Source organism: Poeciliopsis prolifica, unplaced genomic scaffold (genome assembly GCF_027474105.1).
Source record: "Poeciliopsis prolifica strain line A6 unplaced genomic scaffold, Auburn_PproV2 SCAFFOLD016, whole genome shotgun sequence".
NCBI classification, from domain to species: Eukaryota; Metazoa; Chordata; class Actinopteri; order Cyprinodontiformes; family Poeciliidae; genus Poeciliopsis; species Poeciliopsis prolifica.
Genome location: NW_026562391.1, coordinates 9969808 through 9990082, shown reverse-complemented (window position 1 = coordinate 9990082; position 20275 = coordinate 9969808). Strand labels below are relative to the sequence as shown.

At 36.1% G+C, this 20275-nt stretch overlaps 2 protein-coding genes across 3 annotated transcripts in view; one reads left to right on the top strand and one right to left on the bottom strand.

Annotated features, from left to right (window-relative positions):
* The first annotated feature begins 1600 nt into the window (after positions 1-1600).
* Positions 1601-18402, top strand: LOC129367292 (arachidonate 12-lipoxygenase, 12R-type-like). Of its 2 annotated transcripts, none has more exons than XM_055041629.1 (15): positions 1601-1691; positions 9856-10032; positions 10623-10827; positions 10945-11026; positions 12096-12218; positions 12303-12406; positions 12762-12928; positions 13026-13169; positions 13946-14149; positions 14353-14439; positions 14528-14697; positions 15404-15525; positions 15972-16072; positions 16791-16961; positions 17750-18402. In XM_055041629.1, exons 2-15 carry the CDS (start codon positions 9880-9882, stop codon positions 17927-17929), a joined length of 2013 nt encoding a protein of 670 aa, XP_054897604.1. In that variant the 5' UTR covers positions 1601-1691; positions 9856-9879; the 3' UTR covers positions 17930-18402. The 2 variants fall into 2 exon arrangements, with proteins under 2 accessions (XP_054897604.1, XP_054897603.1); XM_055041628.1 differs by lacking the exon at positions 1601-1691 and adding an exon at positions 9574-9620.
* A 527-nt stretch (positions 18403-18929) lies between these two features.
* Positions 18930-20275, bottom strand: part of tbck (TBC1 domain containing kinase) — a 30114-nt gene continuing 28768 nt past the window's right edge. The window contains exons 25-26 of the mRNA XM_055041626.1: positions 20036-20195; positions 18930-19323 (exon numbers count right to left, since the gene is read on the bottom strand). Of these exons, the coding sequence (XP_054897601.1) occupies positions 19213-19323; positions 20036-20195 (271 nt within the window). The 3' untranslated portion in view covers positions 18930-19212. The remainder of the gene's footprint in view (positions 19324-20035; positions 20196-20275) is intronic.

Sequence of the window (20275 nt, the reverse complement as noted above, 5' to 3'; positions counted from 1 at the left end):
GCTACATACGAAAGTGCTCCCCGTCTTTATGCAAAAGTCCGGACCTTCATCTCTTCGGATCGCCTGGATCCACTGCCTCCGTTGGTCCGGGTCCGTAGGGAACGTATGATATGACAGATAAGGTTGTTTTCTTGCATCACATGGATAACCAGAGACTGAACAAAAACAACTGCGCCGAGACTGAGCCATTTTCCTAGCCTTTTAATGCTAACACTATAGCCACCGGAAGTTGTCCAACCCCACATCCGCTTTATAAAACGCATGCGTACAACCGCCCTGGCCCCGTGCATGCGCACAACCGCCCTGGCCCCGCGCATGCGCACAACCGCCCAGGCCCCGCGCATGCGCACAACCGGGCCGGCCCCGCGCATGCGCACAACCAGTCCGGCCCCGCGCATGCGCACAACCGCTCCCGCCTCGCGCATGCGCACATCCACCCGGGCCCCGCGCATGCGCACAACCGGCCAGGCCCCGCGCATGCGCACAACCAGTCCGGCCCCGCGCATGCGCACAACCGCCCCAGGCTGGCGCATGCGCACAACCACCACAGACCCGCGCATGCGCACAACCACCACAGACCCGCGCATGCGCACAACCTCCCGGGCCCGGAAGATCTATCAGATCTCCTAATAACATCTGGCACCAGTCAAAGTGAATTTGATACACATATCAGTTACAGTCATGACACCGGTGTCTTTGGTGTGGTTGAGTGCCTTTAGTTAATTTTAGTTGTATATATTATTATTATTATTGTGTGTTTGTTTATTTAATATTGTATATTTTGACTATTTGCACGGGAGTTGCAATAGAAATTTTGTTGAATCCTGTTCAATGACAATAAATGCTATTCTATTCTATTCTATTCTATCATGACAGCTAAGGGGCAAAACTGAAAGCCTATAAAAATGTTTTCTAAAGATTCCATCCAATCTCTATGTCTTCTTCTCTCATAAAGAAATTCTGCTATTATAGGTGGTGGATAGTCATACCTGAAAAAGCTAATTGTTGGTTGTGCCTGACTTTGGATGATGTTATTCTATCTCAAAACAATGTCAATATTCTGATTGATCACAGTTGCCCTGTGAAACTCAAAATAAATTTCCCACATCCTAACAAAACATTTTAAAAATAATTTGGTGAATTACTTACAGTCAGGGGTTAGAATTGTGAGCTGAACTGATTTGAGCTGCCAGGTCTACATACTATTAGTCTTTCACTTTCACCTGATTTGATTGTTGTCCATAATTTACTGACAGTGGGTCGGGAGGATTTTGTCACCCAAACCACTCAGTGTCTGAATCCTTCCGACTATACACTAATAAACACAACAACTTAAATATATATCACTGTTATAGTTTATTTTTGTGATATGTGTTTTATTACAACACATATCACAAGTTGATATAAAAGTAAATCAACTGCATTTACATAATTTACTTTTATGAAAGCACCATTCATTACACATTTACTGCATTTTCTTCAATATACAATCTGTCCTCTTGCTGATAGTAAAGGGATAAAGGATGAAATATCATTTTAACTGTGTGCAAAAGTGTGTGTGATCCTTTCACTTTGTCTAAAATGCGTTCCTCTACTCATTCAGGCTACTTGAGCTGTTCCTTTGATGGCAGCCTTTGTCGTTGGATCAGGAACAAAGATGGAGACCTGGGAGAAGATGTCTGATCTAAAAGGTAACCAAGGAGCAAAGTAGCCCCCTTTGACATCGATGCTTTCCCTAGAAGTCAACATTTGAAGTGCTTTGTTCTGTTTTTTGGGGTACACACACACACACACACACACACACACACACACACACACACACACACACACACACACACACACACACACACACACACACACACACAAAGTTCAAAAGAAAATCAGTTTTGTTCTGCTTATTTACAGTTCAAAATAAAAATCAGTCCAGGGAAGTAATTTGTCCCTTGCATATCAGTGTTTTGCTTTGCAAAGATATTCAAATGAGAAGTGGATCACATGGCCCATCACTGAAGCCAGAGGCTTCATTAACTGAGAACCTGACTTCGTTTTTCTTTGGGTTAGACAAGGAAATTATATGCTCAAATGTGCTGACAGGGCAATGGTGCCGTGGTCTTGTTAAATTACCTTTGGTACATTTAGATTCTACAACAATTTTTTTTTATTATTTATTTATGTGTGTTTTCTGACTGCAGTTTGAGGACTTTCACCTTTTTTAGTTGTGTGATTAAAGATTTTTAGCAAAAACACCTAAAATTGTATGAGGAGTAATTGAAACTCAATAATACCTGTCAAACAAGATTTTAATTTACAACACGTTTTGGAAATGATGTCAGAGCAGTTCAGTTTCAGTCCAGTTGTTTAATTTGTGTTCATACTTTGTGATTGGTGTAGTGTCCTTTTGAGTAGATTGCCCTGGGCACACATGCCTGCAAGAGCAATGAGTTTGTCTTAGAGGGATCTCATTAATGATGCAGAAAGGCACTGTGACTTACCAAAACCTACTGGAACCTCAGCAATTAACAACCGCCATAAAATGCTGTGCCACATAAGCAAAATATGTACATCAGCATCAATCAGCAACTGCCCAGAAGCTCTTTTACATTAAATTTTAAAACCTGACGCATGCATTAATAAAATTAATCTCTAATTTAATCCAACTGAAGCGCTTGACTTCAGATCCAAGTGTGATTATAAATTTTCTATGTGTGGGTCAAGATACATTTTTATTTCATCAGAATTATGGCAGTTTCACACATTTCAGACATTTTACTCACTTACTAAAACAAATGTGCATTGAAGAACACTTGAGTCTCGATATCTCAACATTCTTTTCTTTTCCTGTTTCTTACATTTATTTTTTTTGTTTCAACTTTTAAAGTCTCCTTCAACTATTACTATGCCTTTAGCATTCTCTGCAATTATATTATCTACTTCTTTAAAGAAGGATTTGTCACATTCATTGGGAGCATAAAGATTCATAATAGATATCTCCTCATTCCACATCTGACCAAGTCATATCTCCCCATTCTGTCCCATATGATTTTTTTTTCTTTGGAAAAGGTAAATGATTTGTTAAATAAAATAGTGACTCCTCTCTTATTTCCATATGATGCAATATATGTGTGATTTACCCAGTCCTGTCTTAATTTTTTATGTTCTAACTCGTTTACATGAGTTTCCTGTAGTACAGTAATGGAGAAGTGCATCTTTTTCAGTTGCATAAAGATTTTTTTTCTCTTTATTGGGTGATTTAAACCAGGAACATTGTATGTTATGATTGTTGATTTTTCCATATGTACCTTTTAATTATGGAAACCTTTTCCATATTATTATTTCTGTATGTATCAGTGCTATTGTAAAATATGTATTTCACATGATGTGGTTGCACATTTGTTAGATTAGTCAAGGTAATGTTTACAAACATTATAACATACTTGAACTTAATAGTGAACTGGCTTCCAAACAATGAACTAAGTACCAATACGACCTTAAAACCGCTCTCCATGGAGACTAAATGGGTGTGACAGAAACCCTTCACCTGAACACTCTGTGCAATAGCAGTCTGACTATAAAACTCTGTTCCCAGACTTGTCATTCCAAAAGTAGGTGTTCATAAAATAAAATAAATCAAATGAATCATCATACTGCACCCACAGTGAGGAAATTCTCTGGTATTTAGAATTGTATCATATCTTACTAAACTAGTCTTCTTTCAAGTCATTTTATCACAAATGTCATACTTTGAGATCCAGTTTAAGTGTCCATGTGTTACTCCCAAATCCTTGATTTATTTATTACCTTGTGAAAGTGCCAGCGTGTTCGTTATGCTCAGCATCTTTTCTCCTGCTTTTTCTGGCACCGTGGTTACAGGACTCGACCAGCACTTCCTCCCAGTATCTCTCACGCTCATCTACCTTGACATGTATTCCTCCCATCTCTTCCAGTGTTGAGGCTGTTCTTGCAAGTGTAGCACAGGTCTTCACACCAGAGTCCAGATGGATTTTCAGTTGAGCAGGGAAAGGCAAACTAAGCTTTTGCCCAAGAGAGCAAAAACTGCCCTCAAGTTTTTGTCTTTAAATCGCTTGATAACTTCTCGTACCTGTTGGCGTTTCTTCTGTATGTTCACGGTGTAATCTTGGTTGAAGTATATCCCTTGGCCATTGGGGTGACATAACGTCTATTCCATGCCGTCTATATTACTTTTTCTTTCACTCTGTAGTTGAAGAACCTGACGATGATTGACCATGGGGGAGCGGAGTCTTTAGGCTTCGTTTTTACCGACTGGTGGGCCCTCTCTACGTTGAGGTCCATATCCTGCGGTAGTTTGAGTAAGGTGCGCATCAAGTTAGTTACGAAGGAGATCATGTCTTTTCTTCTCCTTCAGGCATCCCATAGATGCGTAGATTGTTGCGGCGTGCTCTTGACTCGAGGTCTTCACATTTAGCTGAGAGATTAGCTTCTCTTTGTAGCATGTATCGTAGCACGCGGTCATGGCGGAGCAGCTGATCCTCAGCATCGCTCGCTCTTTGGTTGGTGTTGGTAATTTGCTGCTCCAGTTTCGTCGTTCGTTCAAGCATCTTTCAATGATGATTCAACCCGTGACAGAGTGACTTTAGTATTGTTTGAAGCATCCATGTATTCCTTTCTCAGTTGTATTTCCTCTGTAAGCATGGTCTCCATGTTGTCTTTTTGTTCACTCACGTCTGACATGATTTCAGGATGTTGGCAGGTTTCTTTCCGTGAAGTCGTTTTACTTTTCTTATCAACTTCTTTTCTGAGAAAAGACATTTTTGTAATTCGTGGAGTTGTAAATTATATGTTATATCATCAAATAGGCTAGTTTTTAAGGGATTTTCCTTGGAGCAGGGTGATCATTTCATGGTAATAGGCATTTTCTCAACTTCCATAAAAAGAGAACCACAGACGACGTTCAGAAGTTTTCTATCAAGCCTTTTGCAAAAGGAGAAGGCAGAGTCTGCCAGCCTGGCCAAAACCAGCCTGGCTCCTGCCAGCCGTTCAATTCAGTGTGTTCTGACTCTACTTCAACACTTGTCTTTTTTATTAACATAAAGCAAAGCAGGAGTGCAAGGAATGTGGGAGTAATAAATCAAAGAAGGAGGCCATTCTAAGAAGGAAGGAGGAACACAGGAACTAACATCCTACACACAGGTAGTTTCACAAGTAAGGAGTAGATAGGGAAACAGCTGCAAGGTTAAGAAAAAGCAAGTTTTGTCTTTAACATAGTTTATGTTTCAGTCTCTATAGTTGTCTTTATGGCTCAAAGTCTTGTAATAAAACATACTAATATTTCTTGTAAAAATGAAGATTGCCTCAGTAGATGATATTGAGCTTCTATAATCGTGTCACTTCATCTGATGATGCAAGAGTTAGTAATATGTGTAACAGGAAATAGTTACTGAGCATTTGCTCTGCTCTGTTGAAAGATCAAGATGCGATTGATAACATAAAACAGATTTCAAAATTACTGAACTCCTTCAGTGCTTCTACCTATTTGAAACTGTATGTGTAGCAATACGTTGTCACTGAAAAAAAAAGGTGGCAGAAAAAGATACATTCTGTTGCTGTTTTGCAATTTCTTTATTGAATCTGGATGCACTAAGTTTAAAATATAAGAAGTACAGTGACATAAATGTGACAGCTTCAGTGTATTAATATAATAGGAGCTATGACATCAAAGTTAATTTCTAGAAGTTTACCTAATCTCATAGAAAAGGTCATTTAATTAAGTTCAATACGGTCTGTATTAAATTAGTTTTAAATCAGTCTGACTGAAGAAAATATAATTCTTACTTTGGTTAAAGATGTCTATTTTAGAATCCAGAAGGCCAAGCCCACATTTCTTTTGAAAAGATAAACCCAACACAGAAACTATTCAACATGGTAGAGAATTCAGGACATATCCAGTCTCTAAGTATGTGTGTGGATTTCTTAAGTTTCTTCAGAATTGTACTGAGGAAACACCAGTCACCCTGTGTCTGAATAGCAATGACATTCTTTGTTGCTTTTTTGTTTGTTTGTTTGTTTTAACCTTGTAGTGTTTGTTGAGTGGACATTTAGAAGTTTCACAATGCTCATGGGAAAATATTGATTTGCTAAGAGAAAAGGAGATGAGAGCACCGTAGAAAAAAGGAACTAAATTGAATAAAGCTCATGTGGCACAAATAGCTTTAACACTCGTGGCCAGGTACATTAAACTCTGCAAAATAGCAGAATTATGCAAAATATTTTATTGGTGATTTAACAAATGTGCGTATTGGTTTTATATTTCCCAACACCATTGGTAAAATGTATACAAATCAATCAAGTATGCAAAAGGGAATAATACAAAATATATAATTTGATTTAAATTTCAGTATATTATATAGGCACTAACATTTTTGCAAAAAAAAAAAAAAATGTATCCACTTACTGTGCGCTGCAACCTCGACCTTACTGTCAAAATTTTTACATTTACCCTTTACTGGCATTTAAAGGGAAAGTATGAGTGCTCATTATTTTATGCTCCTTCACCCCACAGCTCTCTGTGTTTGATGTCCATGCCAGTAAAGAAAATAGATTTTCTGTTCTTGTGAAACAGCAAAAATAATAATAATTGTCATCCCAGCTTCTAAAGATTTACAACAACTCATGATGTTTTAGAAGTTATTTTCTTATTTTCTTAGTTTTTCTTTCTCAAAGTGAAAAACAATAATGTTTGCTGTTTGTACAACATATTAGAAATTAGCACATGACAATGAGTTATTTATTTGACATCGATGAACGGTTCTTTATGGAAAGCTTTAAAAAGTTTGAACCTTTCTATTTATATATAAATGAGACTTTTAAAATACAGACACAAACAGACAGATAAGAAACAAAAATCTAATAGATTAGATCGGCTCTTATCTCTCTTATAGGAACGCTTTTGTTTCTGCCCACTTACATCACAGACAAAGATAAAAGCAGAACAGATTTCCCAAAAGTTACTCGCTCAAACTGGCTTTCTGACTCATCTTAGCTAAAGCAGACAAGACAATTAAGAATTTGTGCTTAGTACTAAAGTACAAAGTTTAGAAATCAAAGTGTGCTTTGATTTGTCCTTTAGCATTCCTTCTCATTATCTTACTGAGAATTATCAGTAAGCTATTTACTTAATAATAGTCATAATCAGTAAGCTATTTTTGCTGTTACAGCTTTCACAGAGTTTTGAGTCAAAGGCTTTTAAACTTGTAATTAATTTTTATATGTTTTAGTAAAATCAAGACCATTTTTGTCTTTTTTTAATCCATTTATAATGATTGCATATTGGATTTTTTTGTGCTTGAGACAAATCATAGACATTAAAATTTTGGAATTAGTTGACACCAAATTTAAGGCTAATACAATGTTAGCCTTAACTTTAAATATGTTAAAGCTAATAGTCACACTTTTCTTCAAAACCAAGTTTAAAATAAATCATATTAGGTTGCTTTTTTAGTATTAACATATTCTAAAATGTGAGAACACTATTATTATTTGAAAACTTAAGTTTGTTTCACCAATATAAGAAAATCAAAAACTTGGTCGAGCATTTAACTTCCACATGAAATGAAAGCATATCAACACCTGAGACCATAATGGTTTTTTGCTTGTTTGTTTGGTTTTTTGAAGAAAAAAAATAGTCCTAATGAACTGTGTAGGATATTGTTCAATCAAAAACATGTTACTGTTGTAACTTTTAAATCTGTTGGTTACAGATTTTTTTTCTCATCACTTAATTACACACAGTTGGTGCAACTTAACAGACTTCCTCTATCAATGTTATCTTGCTCAACTACTGTGGGATGTTAAGGTGTTTTTATTTGCACAGCTCTGGGTCACATTTTAGCATTTCATTTATTTAATACAGAAATATTGCATTTAAATCACAACCAGGGTGCACTCTGAAAAAATATTGCCACAGCCATTAAATATGCAGAGCAAAAACCTCCCCCTACTTTATGTTTAATGCACTTACAGTATATTAGACAAAGCATTTTTACTAGCACTAAATGGATTCAACATAACTTGTAAACACTTTTTTAACATTGTGGTCTTTGAAGTTGTTCTATTTGTTGCTTTGTCTGCATTGTGATTGAAGGTTTTCTAATTTTTTGCATTGTAATTTGTTCATTGTGATGACAATAAACAATTGGAGACTGATAAAAATAATATTTTAATTAATGAAACTGATATGTTTTTAAATAAATACTGATGCCACATGTGCATTGTGTGTATTACTTATTTGTTCCCCTGTCATAAGATTTTGATCCAGAGTTAAATATGCAATAAGAAACCAAATGAAAGCAACATGTGTTTCATCTAACAGTATATCGAATTTGCATGTTGTTTGTATTTGTTGAAATCAATGAATTGAAGAACATTCAGTTGATATGTGCTTTAACAATGCTGAACGCAGGTAGTTAGGCAACATTTCATCTGGACAGAGTAAAAAGTGTGTCGGAAGATTGGGGTACGTTTAGCACTTTTTCAGTTATTTTAACACAGATATTTGCACAACAGAGTGACAGTTACTAAATTTGCAATTGAGTTATGTAACCCGAGAGTTCAGCTTTAGACTGTCGACTAGTTTCCTCTTTTGTCCAGCAATTTTTATGGTTTCTAGATTAAATAGCATCCAAAATCCTCTCTAAACTTTAAAGGCCAAGGAGAGGTTACATTTAAATCAAGAGTCTCAAACTCCAATCCTGAAGGCCCACTGTCCAGCAACATTTACATGTGCCTCTAATTTGGTCATTAGCAAGGCTCTGGAGAATTTATCTACACAAGGAGGAGGTAATTAATCCATTTTATTTCAGCGTTTTGTAGCTGTGGCACATCTAAAAATTGCAGGACAGTGGCCCTCCAGGACTGGAGTTTGAGACCCCTGATTTAAATGATATGTCATCTCTGTACTTTGCCAAACATGACACATAACTGTCAGATACTGCATTACAGGTATTTCGTCAAACATCAAGGTATTTCCTAAATGATGAAATAAATAGTTTCATAATGTTGTCACAAGATCAGCACCAGATAATATGGAAATAAGTCATCCTTTTGTTGACTTTTCACAAGACCGCCGTACTACTTGTAGAGCTCTTGCTAAATCCTTTTTGTCTGTAATAAGGGATTTTGATCAAATAATGCTGCAGAGAAATAGTTGTCCATCCAAGATTTGTGTTGCTTACTCAAAATGTGGCTTGGTGTGAAAAACAGTACAAAACAACATCTTTGTGTTAAGTAATAACATGCGCTCAGTTTGATTTGCTGTTCAGGAAAAAACAGTTAATAAAAATCTTGGTTTTTGTTCTTATCAATATGTCACTCTGCAGTGATTATGCACGTGTTATTGATGGTATCCATTTCTCAAGAAACCCAATGTCTTCAGACATGAATGTCCCCGCATTTAAAAAAGAACAGGAAAAACACTGAAGATAAAAGGTGGGAGGCTACTTTCCATGTAGTTTCATCACAATAGCGGTTTGTTGATACGGAACAAACACTCCCATTGTATACGTGTATAAATAAAGAAATCAGTGGTGCTACGCTGCATCAGCACAGCAGCTCTTCAGGGAAACTTTGTGATCGCTTTAGCAGAGGTAAGACTAATACATTGAAAAGTTGCTGAAAAACAGAAACAAAGAATCTTCTATTTGTAGTTGTCATATCAAATTGAATTTGTCCATTTCATTGTGATCCAGTATCTTTCATCAACTTGTCTGGAAAACGTTTTGTTAGTTATCAGGACAATCCTTTGGAATTTTACTACAATGAACTAGAACATCCGACCAATCAGTGTTGATGACAATTGTTTTTCCCTCTTTTGACATCAAGGTGGATCAATTTTCAACAGCAAAAATGCCGGATTATGAAGTAACTGTGTACACTGCTAATCGCGCCTTTGCCACCACTTTCAACAATATCTACATTAAGCTGGTTGGCACAAGAGGGGAAAGTGAACATCAGTGGCTGTTCAGCTTGAGAGGAGCTTCAGCATTTGTCAGAGGAGCTGTAAGTCTGACAGATTGATCTTCAAATTCAAATGTAAAGCAGATTTAGACCAAGAATCACAAAATCATTGTCATTTATTTCAGGGTTTGAGTAATGCCATAAAGTCACTGCATTGCTTTATATAATCCATCCCAGAGAAGTACAATACAGGGACTTGCAAAAGTATTTAAGGTCACTGAACTATTCACATTTTGTCATGCTACAACCACAAACTTCATTATGTTTACTTGGAATAGACCAACACAAAGTAATGCATAAATGGGTAGTGGAATGAATAGGATATGTAATTACAAAAATGTTTTACAAACAAAATGAGAAAAAAGTGAGTCATAAATTTAAGTTAAGTCAAAACAATCCTATTATCTATAACTATAGCTGGTATTATTTTAGCGTATGACTGACAGCTTTACAAATGTACAGGCTGATATTTCTCTGCTCAAATATATTTAAGCAAGATACTCTAATGTAGACAAGCATACATTGATCTAAACCATTCTCTTGTTGCTGTGGCTTACTGTTGCTAACCTCTTGTTATAAGTATGCACTTGAAGTCTTTTTATGGTTTCAAATTGTTATTTTTATTGTGTTAGGTGACATCTTTTACAGTTTCCTGCCCCACATCCCTTGGAAAACTGGTGCTGGTGGAGCTTGACAAACAGCCTCTTTTGCTGTTCCCAGAAGATTCATGGTTTCCAGCCAAAGTAGAAGTCAAATCCCCAGAGGGAGACAATTACAACTTTCCCATTTACCGATGGATCACTGACAGCCAAGTTCACCGCTTCAGAGAAGGAACAGGTTCGTCGAACAGCCGCAAATTCAGTTAAAAGCCTGGTTCTGTTAAACTATAGGAAGACTGGAGCAAATTAATACCAAAACACATCATCACAGGATTTTTTTTCTCTCTTTTCCCAGCCCTGAAAGGGTTCGAAGATAATCATCATCTTGGCAGGTACAGCCGGGAACAAGAACTCAAGCAGCGTCAGAAAGACTATTGGTGAGAAATAAGAGTGATAAAGACACAAAACCACTTTTTCCTGTTTGAGTTTATATTTACGAGTGGATCTTAATAACTTGGAAGCAAATATACTTCAGCAATTCAATATAACGCTGAAACTTGCCATATTATAAACTTCAAATTTATAGACAGACAGGCCTGTCAAACTACTAAAATGTTTAATCACAAGTAATCACAAATTGAGCACAGATTGTTTTTCAAATGTTCTTAATCTACTTAAGAGAATGTTTTGTGCGTTACCTCCATAAGCATTGGAGTGGACAAATAGACTTCTTTTATGCATATGGTTGCAACAATACCAAACATGACAAATATTATTCAGAATGTTCTACAGAAAAAAAAGAAACTATAAAAGGTGCCACCCCAAAAAATTGTATTTGTATGCAATTACTCCCAGGTAAGACAAGAGTGTCTGACCTGTTATGGTGAAAGATTAAGGCTCACAAGACAATAGACTTTAAGTGGAATTAAAAGAAGGAAAATAATATAAAGTACTCTATGTATATTATGACAATGTGACACAACATTGCAAATAAATCACACATTTGTAAAGCTGAGTAACACCAATAGCAATGCCTGGCAGTTGCCCTAGCAGCACTTCTTACTCTTAACTCTCCACCAATCCGATAATGGTGAGCAACGGTGGAGAGAGACGGAGGGTTATGCTTTTATACCAGAAGTGACAAAGTTGTACCAAGCCATACTGCTGCAACCCATGGGACAATTCAAATGTCTAAGAACCGTTTGACCGAAGAAACTAGTTGTGAGACAATTTTAAGCAAAATAAAGCAGAACTAAAAGAATTGCAGAAAAATGTAAAAATTATCACAGAAACATAGAGACAGAAGCCCAGACAGCTTATTTAGACAGCTTATCAGCAAAAGATGTTGATTTGGGTGTGAGTTTCACTTTAATTACCTTTTTGATGAAATTCTAATTTACTAAGTTCCAAGAACATATGCTGATGTGTTTTGTATTGAGAAAGAAAATAAATGTTTCCATTTATACTAAAGTAAAACAGCAAAGAAATTATTTTTTTTTCCCTCAGCTGGGATGTGTCTGTGGAAGGAATTCCTCACTTCATAAAAGTAGATGGCCCATTCTCTCTACCTGCTGAAGTCAGATTCTCCTTTGCCAAGCAGACTGAATTCCTTTTCACAACAAATGCAGGGTAAACTCCTAATAGTCTGACATACATAAGCCTTTAATTTAAGATTTTTATGTCACATTAACTTTCTGTTCTTTTCTTAACTAGACTGGCAGAGCTGAAACTGAAGGGGCTGGCTGATAATAAAATGAATTGGACAAACATTGATGATATCGACCGAGTTTTTTGCTGCAGACAGTCTGATATATCTGGTATTGACAACTTGCACGAAAGTTAATTCAACTGAGCCATGAAACCTGTTAAGACCAGGGTGTGGGTTTAATATTTGTTGTACTTGTTTAAGTTATTTGTAAAAAGAAAACAGTGACACTTCTGTTTTTTGGTGATTTGGATGATAATGTAAAATAATTCTTTTTGACACAATGTATTCACAATGTATTCTAGACTGTGTATGCTTCAAAGTTCAAAGTGTTCTGATGGCCTGCAAAAAATTCAGCTTGAACTTCCACCATTTTTGAATGCTGTATTTATCATTTCATTTTTATTTTTAAACACATTTATTGTGTTTTTGTGGTAGAATAATGTTTTTATTTTGTTTTTTTACAGACTATGTCCAACAACACTGGAAGGAAGATGCATTTTTTGGTTACCAGTTTCTAAATGGGGTTAATCCCATGCTGATTCGCCGCTGCACCGTCCTGCCTGGCAACTTTCCTGTTACTGACAACATGGTTTTCCCTGATGGTTGTTGCAGCTTGGCAGAAGAAATTAAGGTGATTATCTCTACAAAAAATTATAGCTTTTTCTCAGATTTGAGGTTCTTGCATTTTTACTTAAAATTGTTTAACATTTTCTTAAAATGTCACACAGAAAGGCAACATATTCCTTTGTGACTACAAACAAATGAATGGAGTGAAAGCAAACACCATCAATGACAAGAAGCAGTACCTGATGGCTCCACTTGTCTTGTTCCACAAAACTCCAGATGATAAACTCAAGCCAATTGCTATTCAGGTGAGCTTATACAGAACTAAAGTGCACAAATTATCAAGTGTTCAATTAAATGTCTTTTTTGTACAAGCTAAAGTTTAAAGTTTGGCAGGAACAGGAACAGTTGGGCATAACATAAACTTTGGGAAAACATTTAACAGAAAGAACCAGGTTCTTAAGACCAAGCAACCATTGATTAGGTTGCATTTGGAACCCAAAACCTAAAAGTATTCATTGCAAAATTGCCATTTTCAAATCAAGTTCATGGATCCTTCACACTATCAACATGTTTTTGTTGTTTTCTGATTCAGGCATCAATGCCTTGTACTTTTAGCAAGACATTGATGCCTGATGGCAACACTGACTGTGGTGTAATAAGTTTGTGAATTAATCAGGCCAATTTTAAATGTAGAAAGAACAAGAAATTGGCATCCAAATTGTGTATATTGAAAAGAATTGACACAAGTCGAACGAGAAATTCCCTTTCTTAGAAAGTAGACTTGTAGAAAAACTTGGAAGTCAGATAACACAAAGATTATAGGTTTATCACTTCAACCACCAATCTGGTTGGTTCATTTGTCGATTGGTTATATCTCAAACACACACGCCTATCTGACTACTCTTCTGTTTAATCTGATTTCAGACTATCTGAGTGGATTAAGTTCAAATTCTTCACAGAGGTTGTCAAGAAAAAAATTAGACGGCGGAAAAAATACAAAACAATTTCAGAAACATTGTTCATCTGTATGATTTACCTGCAATCAAATAAATGCCTATACTTTATTTAAACTGTGATGTAGCTGAAGCAGAAACCAGCAGAGGACAATCCAATCTTCTTGCCATCTGATTCTGAGTACGACTGGCTGATGGCAAAGATTTTTGTCAGAAGTGCAGATTTCAGTGAGCATCAGCTCAGTGTTCACCTGCTGCGCACTCACCTGCTGGCTGAGGCTTTTGCAGTGTCACTGTTGCGCAACGTGCCCATGGTGCATCCTCTCTACAAGGTAACTGAAGCTGCAGGTTCCACTGTGTTTATGCCTATACTGACAGAAAATCATGATGATGCAACATGTAAAAAAACTTGAGCTATTAATTTGTTAATTTTACTCATTCTTAAGTTTTGACTGTGTGTTATTGTAATTCAGAATAAGTTTTTTTATTTGAAAACTGTTCCTGTTATAACCAACAGTGTTTTCTCTTTTTTCAGCTTCTCATACCTCACACTCGCTATACTCTGCAGATCAACTTCTTAGCTCGGAAAAGACTCATATCGGAGGAGGGTGTTTTCACCAAAGTAAAAAAAACTTTACTCAGAAGGACATCATTATCCTTAATTTTGAATAACAGTCTCTCTCTTAAACTTTGACTTTACCTTGCTCTAGTTTTCAGCTTCTGGAGGAGAGGGTATGATGACAATTCTAAGGAGATCGTTGTCCTCCGTAACGTACAGCTCCCTCTGTGTGCCTGAAGACATTGCTGAGCGCGGCCTGAAGGACGTACCAAACTTCTACTACAGAGATGATGCACTCAGAGTATGGTATGCTGTCAACAGGTATAATAGACTATTTCTATTTTGCATCTTTTATTATGTTACTTTATTTCTTAATGACAAATTATCAGACAGTGTATTGTGCAAAACTTCCACTCTTAAATGTGTTAGGAAGAGAAATGGGTAGTAATATAGCTTTTTTCTGCCTTTTGTCTGAGCAGCTTTACACACTGCCTACTTTTCATACGTAGCAGTTTATACTGATTAAATCCTTCCATTTTGGCCTGCAAAATAATCATGTTTGTACAGAACAATATTAATGATACTGTGAACCAGCACAAAAAAAAAAAAAAAAACGTTTCCAGCATCTACAGATGGGTAAAGTTATGTCTGGGACTAAATGTAATAAAGCTTTGCTAAAAAATTCAAGAAAGAGATTTCAGGTTTTTTTGTTGTTTTTTTTTCTTTAATCTTTTCTCATGTTGAATTCAAATGAGCCCAAATTTAAATCTGGTAACTTCCTCTGGTAATTGTCTTGACTATTGTACTGTATAATTTATGGCCATTTTGCTCATGCAAATAATTTGTGGTATTGAAAAAATCTGTGATGTTTATAATATTAGAAATGTAAATTATTAGAAAAGGAAAAACGGTATCTTAAATTGAGTAATATTCCTAAAAAAAAAAAATCATGAAAAGAGAAACACGTTTCACTCTTGCTGGGTATGTATTTGACGTGTTTTTAAAAATATTCCTGTGTGTCTGAAAGATTTGTGCACGGTATCCTGAGCTACTACTACAAGACTGATGCTGACGTTCAGCAAGACTCTGAACTTCAAAAGTGGATTTTGGATATTTTTGAACATGGATTCCTTTCCCAGCCTAGCTCAGGTATACATTAAAGAAAATAATACGGCTTAATAAACATATTACAAATCTGTATAACATTTGGGTTGCAAAGTGGTACTGCTGGTACCACTGTTGCCTGGCAGCAAGGATGTTCTGGGCCCCATCCCAGAGCATTGGACGTTTTCTCCATGTATGAATGGATCTTCTCGGGGTTCTCAAGCTGCCTGCTAAAAGTCAATTGACTATTTGGTTATTTAATCTTTAAATTACCCCTAGACATGACTGTGAGTGTGCATTGTTGTCTGTCTTGTGTGTCCCTCTGTTGCCCAAAGACTGCTGGAGATAGGCATCGACCCACTCCAACCCTCACCCACTTACAGACCTACAAGAACAAGTGGTCAGAGACAATCAGTGGGATGGGATGGACGGTTAAGAATTGATCAAACATTGAATTTTTAAATGTTAAGTTTTCTTTTTCTAATTCTCAGGAATCCCACAGAAACTTACCACAGTGGATGAGCTCATCAAGTTTGTCACCATGGTGATCTTCACCGGCTCAGTCCAGCATGCTGCTGTGAACAGTGGACAGGTAAGGGTTTGGGATTTAGATATGATTAGTATTATTTCAGAGTAGATGAATACAAAGCCATCAGTTTCTGCTGTATACTGTATAATGCTACAAATCCTAGAAGATAATTCAAATTCACCAAACATAGTCTTCAAATCACAGTATTTTTTTTTAATACAGACTTTACTGCATAGCTAAAACAGTATCAAAAATTGTAATCCTGTAAACACTCAGTTGGTATTGAATTATGAATTAAGTTTATGTCTTAATTGATCTGCTGCCAGGCTGTTATAGTGAGTCAATAGATGCAGGAGTAAAAACACCTTTCATGATCCTTCAACACATGTGGCTCTAATAAAGTATACTGTGGAGGGCAGGGATATTTATGTCCATATTATCTTTGAATTATCAATATAAATGTAAATATCAGGTCAATACCAAGGGACACCTTCTACCTTGACTATTTTAATAATGTACATTTTGTTAATCTAGGGTAGGTTGTCATATCAAGTTAATAGCTCTAAATGTTGGTTGTGAAAAAAAACAAAAACAAGCAAATGCCATTTTAAACCATCTAAAGGTTCAAGCAGTCATGACCTGAATCCAGTCAACAAATTGTCCAACGTTATCAGTCAGACAACTGTAATTATAACCATTATGCTTATGAAGAGATGTATTTTGAAATTCCACAAGCAAAAGAAATCAATAACAAACTAAAATACTTATTTCCATACTGCAGTTTGACTTTGGTAGCTGGATGCCAAACAGTCCAATCTCCCTGCAACTGCCACCTCCAACCAAAAAAGGGGAAGCGACTGAAGAAACAATGCTGAAAACACTGCCAGACATCAACGTCACAGTTCAGGGCATGGCCGTCCAGTGGCTGCTCAGCCGGCAGTCCAGTGACTTTGTGAGTGTTCACTCTTCAGTGTGTTTTTCAAACATATGGTCAAGCTTTATCAATAACATTTGAACAGGCTAATTTCAACAAATCAGAAAATAATTTAAAAGTGAATCCATTTCAGACCAAAAACCCATACATCGTTTAGATCAATTACACAGTATAATTAGTATTCAGCGCATTTTGATGAGTATTTCTTAGAGCTATTGAAAACCCAAAATTCAGTTTCTTTGACATCTTGAATATTACACGAGATGGATACAAATATATTTGTTTTAAGGAAATATTATGAAGTGGCCTTGGAGAGTAAAGACTGATGACTTGACAGCTTTACATCGGATAGGAGAGTTCCTTCAATTGATTTTCTTTATAAAGCATCCTTTGTACTAAATTCTGCTCAAAATCCTGTACAGATCAATAAAACAAACCCACAAAAACAATTAACCATCCCGCCCTAAATTTGTATAAAAAAATGTCCATGTACTATTTGGTTTATGCAACTTTGAGAAATTTCCCTTTGGATTTTCTGTAGCTTCAATTCATTCACAAAATGAACAGAAAGAAATGGTTGAAATAGATCACTGTGGGTGTAATGTTTCTTTATAATATATGAGTTTCATTTGTGCAGCGAATGACCTAATGAATTAGGTTTTTCATGGTTTTCTATTTTCTTGACATGAATCTGTATGCAAGTAAGGTAACTTCTTCATGGCTCTACATGTTTACACGAGTAGTCTATATTTTTCAAACATTTGCAGCTCGGTGGCAGAAAAACTAAGTGTCTTTGATTTTATCAGGTACCTCTTGGTCAGTATCCTGAGGACCACTTCAGTGAGAAGACTCCAAGGCAGATGATAGAGAACTTTCAAAAGGAGTTGGTGGCGTTGAGTGCAGCAATCAAAGAGAGAAACAAGGCTCTGGAAGTGCCATACACATACCTGGATCCAGAAGGGGTAGAAAACAGTGTGGCTATTTAGGAAAGAAAGAGAAGTTTCCTCTCTGTTGTCTTAGTCAATAACAATCCCACACTGATGTGCTTCATGTTATTTTGGGGGCGGGGGTGGACGTGATGATTATTTTCCATTTTATGTCAGCTTGGTTTAAGTGGATAATGCAGTTTTGAGTGCAATGTTATTATTTGGGATGCATGCAGAGAAATATGGAGTCAGACGAATGAGTGTACCAACCCTAGAGTTAGTTTTTTCTCTCTTATACATATGGTAATGGAATAATATTCTGCACCGAAGAGAATATCTAACATTACGTTTTGGAGACATGTCTTGCATAAATACTTTTGCAACAGAAAACAAATCTTCAGGGTTTATGATCAAGTTCTAAAATGAAAGTATCAACATTTTAGAAAATGAGTTTCTCTAATTTGTTGCTTGAAAATACCCGTGTAAGAATCTATGGCAAAGTGCAAATAAAAATGCTTTTCAGCAGAAAACAATTATTGTGCATTTCACTTACACTTTTTAGCCAAACAAAATAATCAAGAAAAATGAATGTAGAATTAGTTCTTCCTTTAAGAGAAGCCGATGAAATTATTTACTGTGTTAAGAGAAAAGCCAGCCAAGAACACATGGCTGGATTATAAGAAACAAAGGTCAACCTCGGAGAAGCACAAGGTTTTATATAAGTTTAGTAAGTAAGGAAACGTTTAACTGTGAGGTAAAACCAGATAAAATAATAAATACTATTTTTGATGGATGTGAGCATGAAAAAAACCCACCTTGCATTTATTCAGGCTGAAAGTTCAAAGTCAGTGGAAGAAGTGGAATGAGAGCATTCAGAGTAAAGGCATGTGATTTCAAAAACTTTCTGATCAAGTACTCAAATTCATATATATATAATTATATAAAAGGCAAGTATTAACTAGGAATGGTTTCTCACCTTTCTATGGGTAACACGCAAAACCTGAGTTGAAGACCTGGTCTATATTTTTCGATTCAACAAAAAATACATGAAGGACATAGAGATATATTTATTTTTAAAAAATGCATCAATTTATTCTTGAATCACAAACATACATACTGACTACAGGTCAATTTTTCAATGAGTTTCAAAGAAACACTTACTGACCACAAAAACAACAAATGAAGAAGGATCATCAACAATCTAGTTAAAATTTTAATCAAACTGATATTTTGCAACATTATGACATAATGACATCTGTTCACAAACAGATTTTTTTTTTTCATTTTATCCACAACTTTTCAGTCCTCATGGTTATCATTTAATCTGAATGTGGAGTATGAGTTCAGATCTGAGGAGAGGGGACAGTGAGGAGTCCCGTGGGCTTCAGCTTGCTGATCCCTCCATCCAGAATACAAACACGAGAAAAATTCACCTTGACCAGATGTGCAGCAAACTGGGAAGAAAAAAAATATATGCAAGGTCATTTCTGAAATTCAAACAACAGCAATCGTAAAGTAGCATCTTTATTGAAATGTAAAACAGAATTTATAATCACAAATCACCTTCATTGTTTTTGTAACTATTGAGACACATTTCTTGTGTTTATGATGTAAAGCACTTTGAAATGCCTTGCTGAAATGTGCTATACAAATAAAATTTGATTGATTGATTTCAATTGAAATAAAAGAAAAATAGCTTCTCTGCACAGAAAATATTTTGTCTGCCTTTTGGATTTTTCTAGTCCAACTATATTTTAATGTCCACTTGTGGTTATTCAAAGTTTTGGTTACTAATTTTTCAACATTACCATGGCCTTAGGTTTTCCATCCTTTATGCTAACAATTTAATTGCAACATTTTTGCTCTGATCTAATTATCATCCAATTGTTAGCAAAGAGAAGGATGGCACTAATATTATCATACAAGTAAATTTTTAACATCAAGTAAAACTGTATAAAATTGAATGTAAAATTGTACAGTTCATGTATTAACACTGCTTTATTCATGTTCTCATCGGATGTGCATTCATAGAATATTTCTATAGGAGTTTGTTAAACTACATCTTTTAAAGAAAGTGAATATTAATAACCAAGCCTTCCTAATAATACATAAAATTTTTAATGTAGTGTGTGGCATACTGATGTCTGTGTGGCTCTGCTTGCTCACCAAAGCAGCACTCTTTACAGCATGGCTGACGATCACAATTACACGGCCTCTGTAGTTCTGGAGAACTCCTGAAGCAGGACACTGCACAAGTTCACCATCAGCCCCGAAGATGCTGTTAAAGGGAATGTTGATGCTTCCTGAAACATGTCCTCTACCAAAGCTGGAGACAGTAGAGTTAAGGAGTGCAAAGTTTGGCAGGTGTGCTAATCCCTCTGAACCAAAGCTTATGACTGTGGTGAA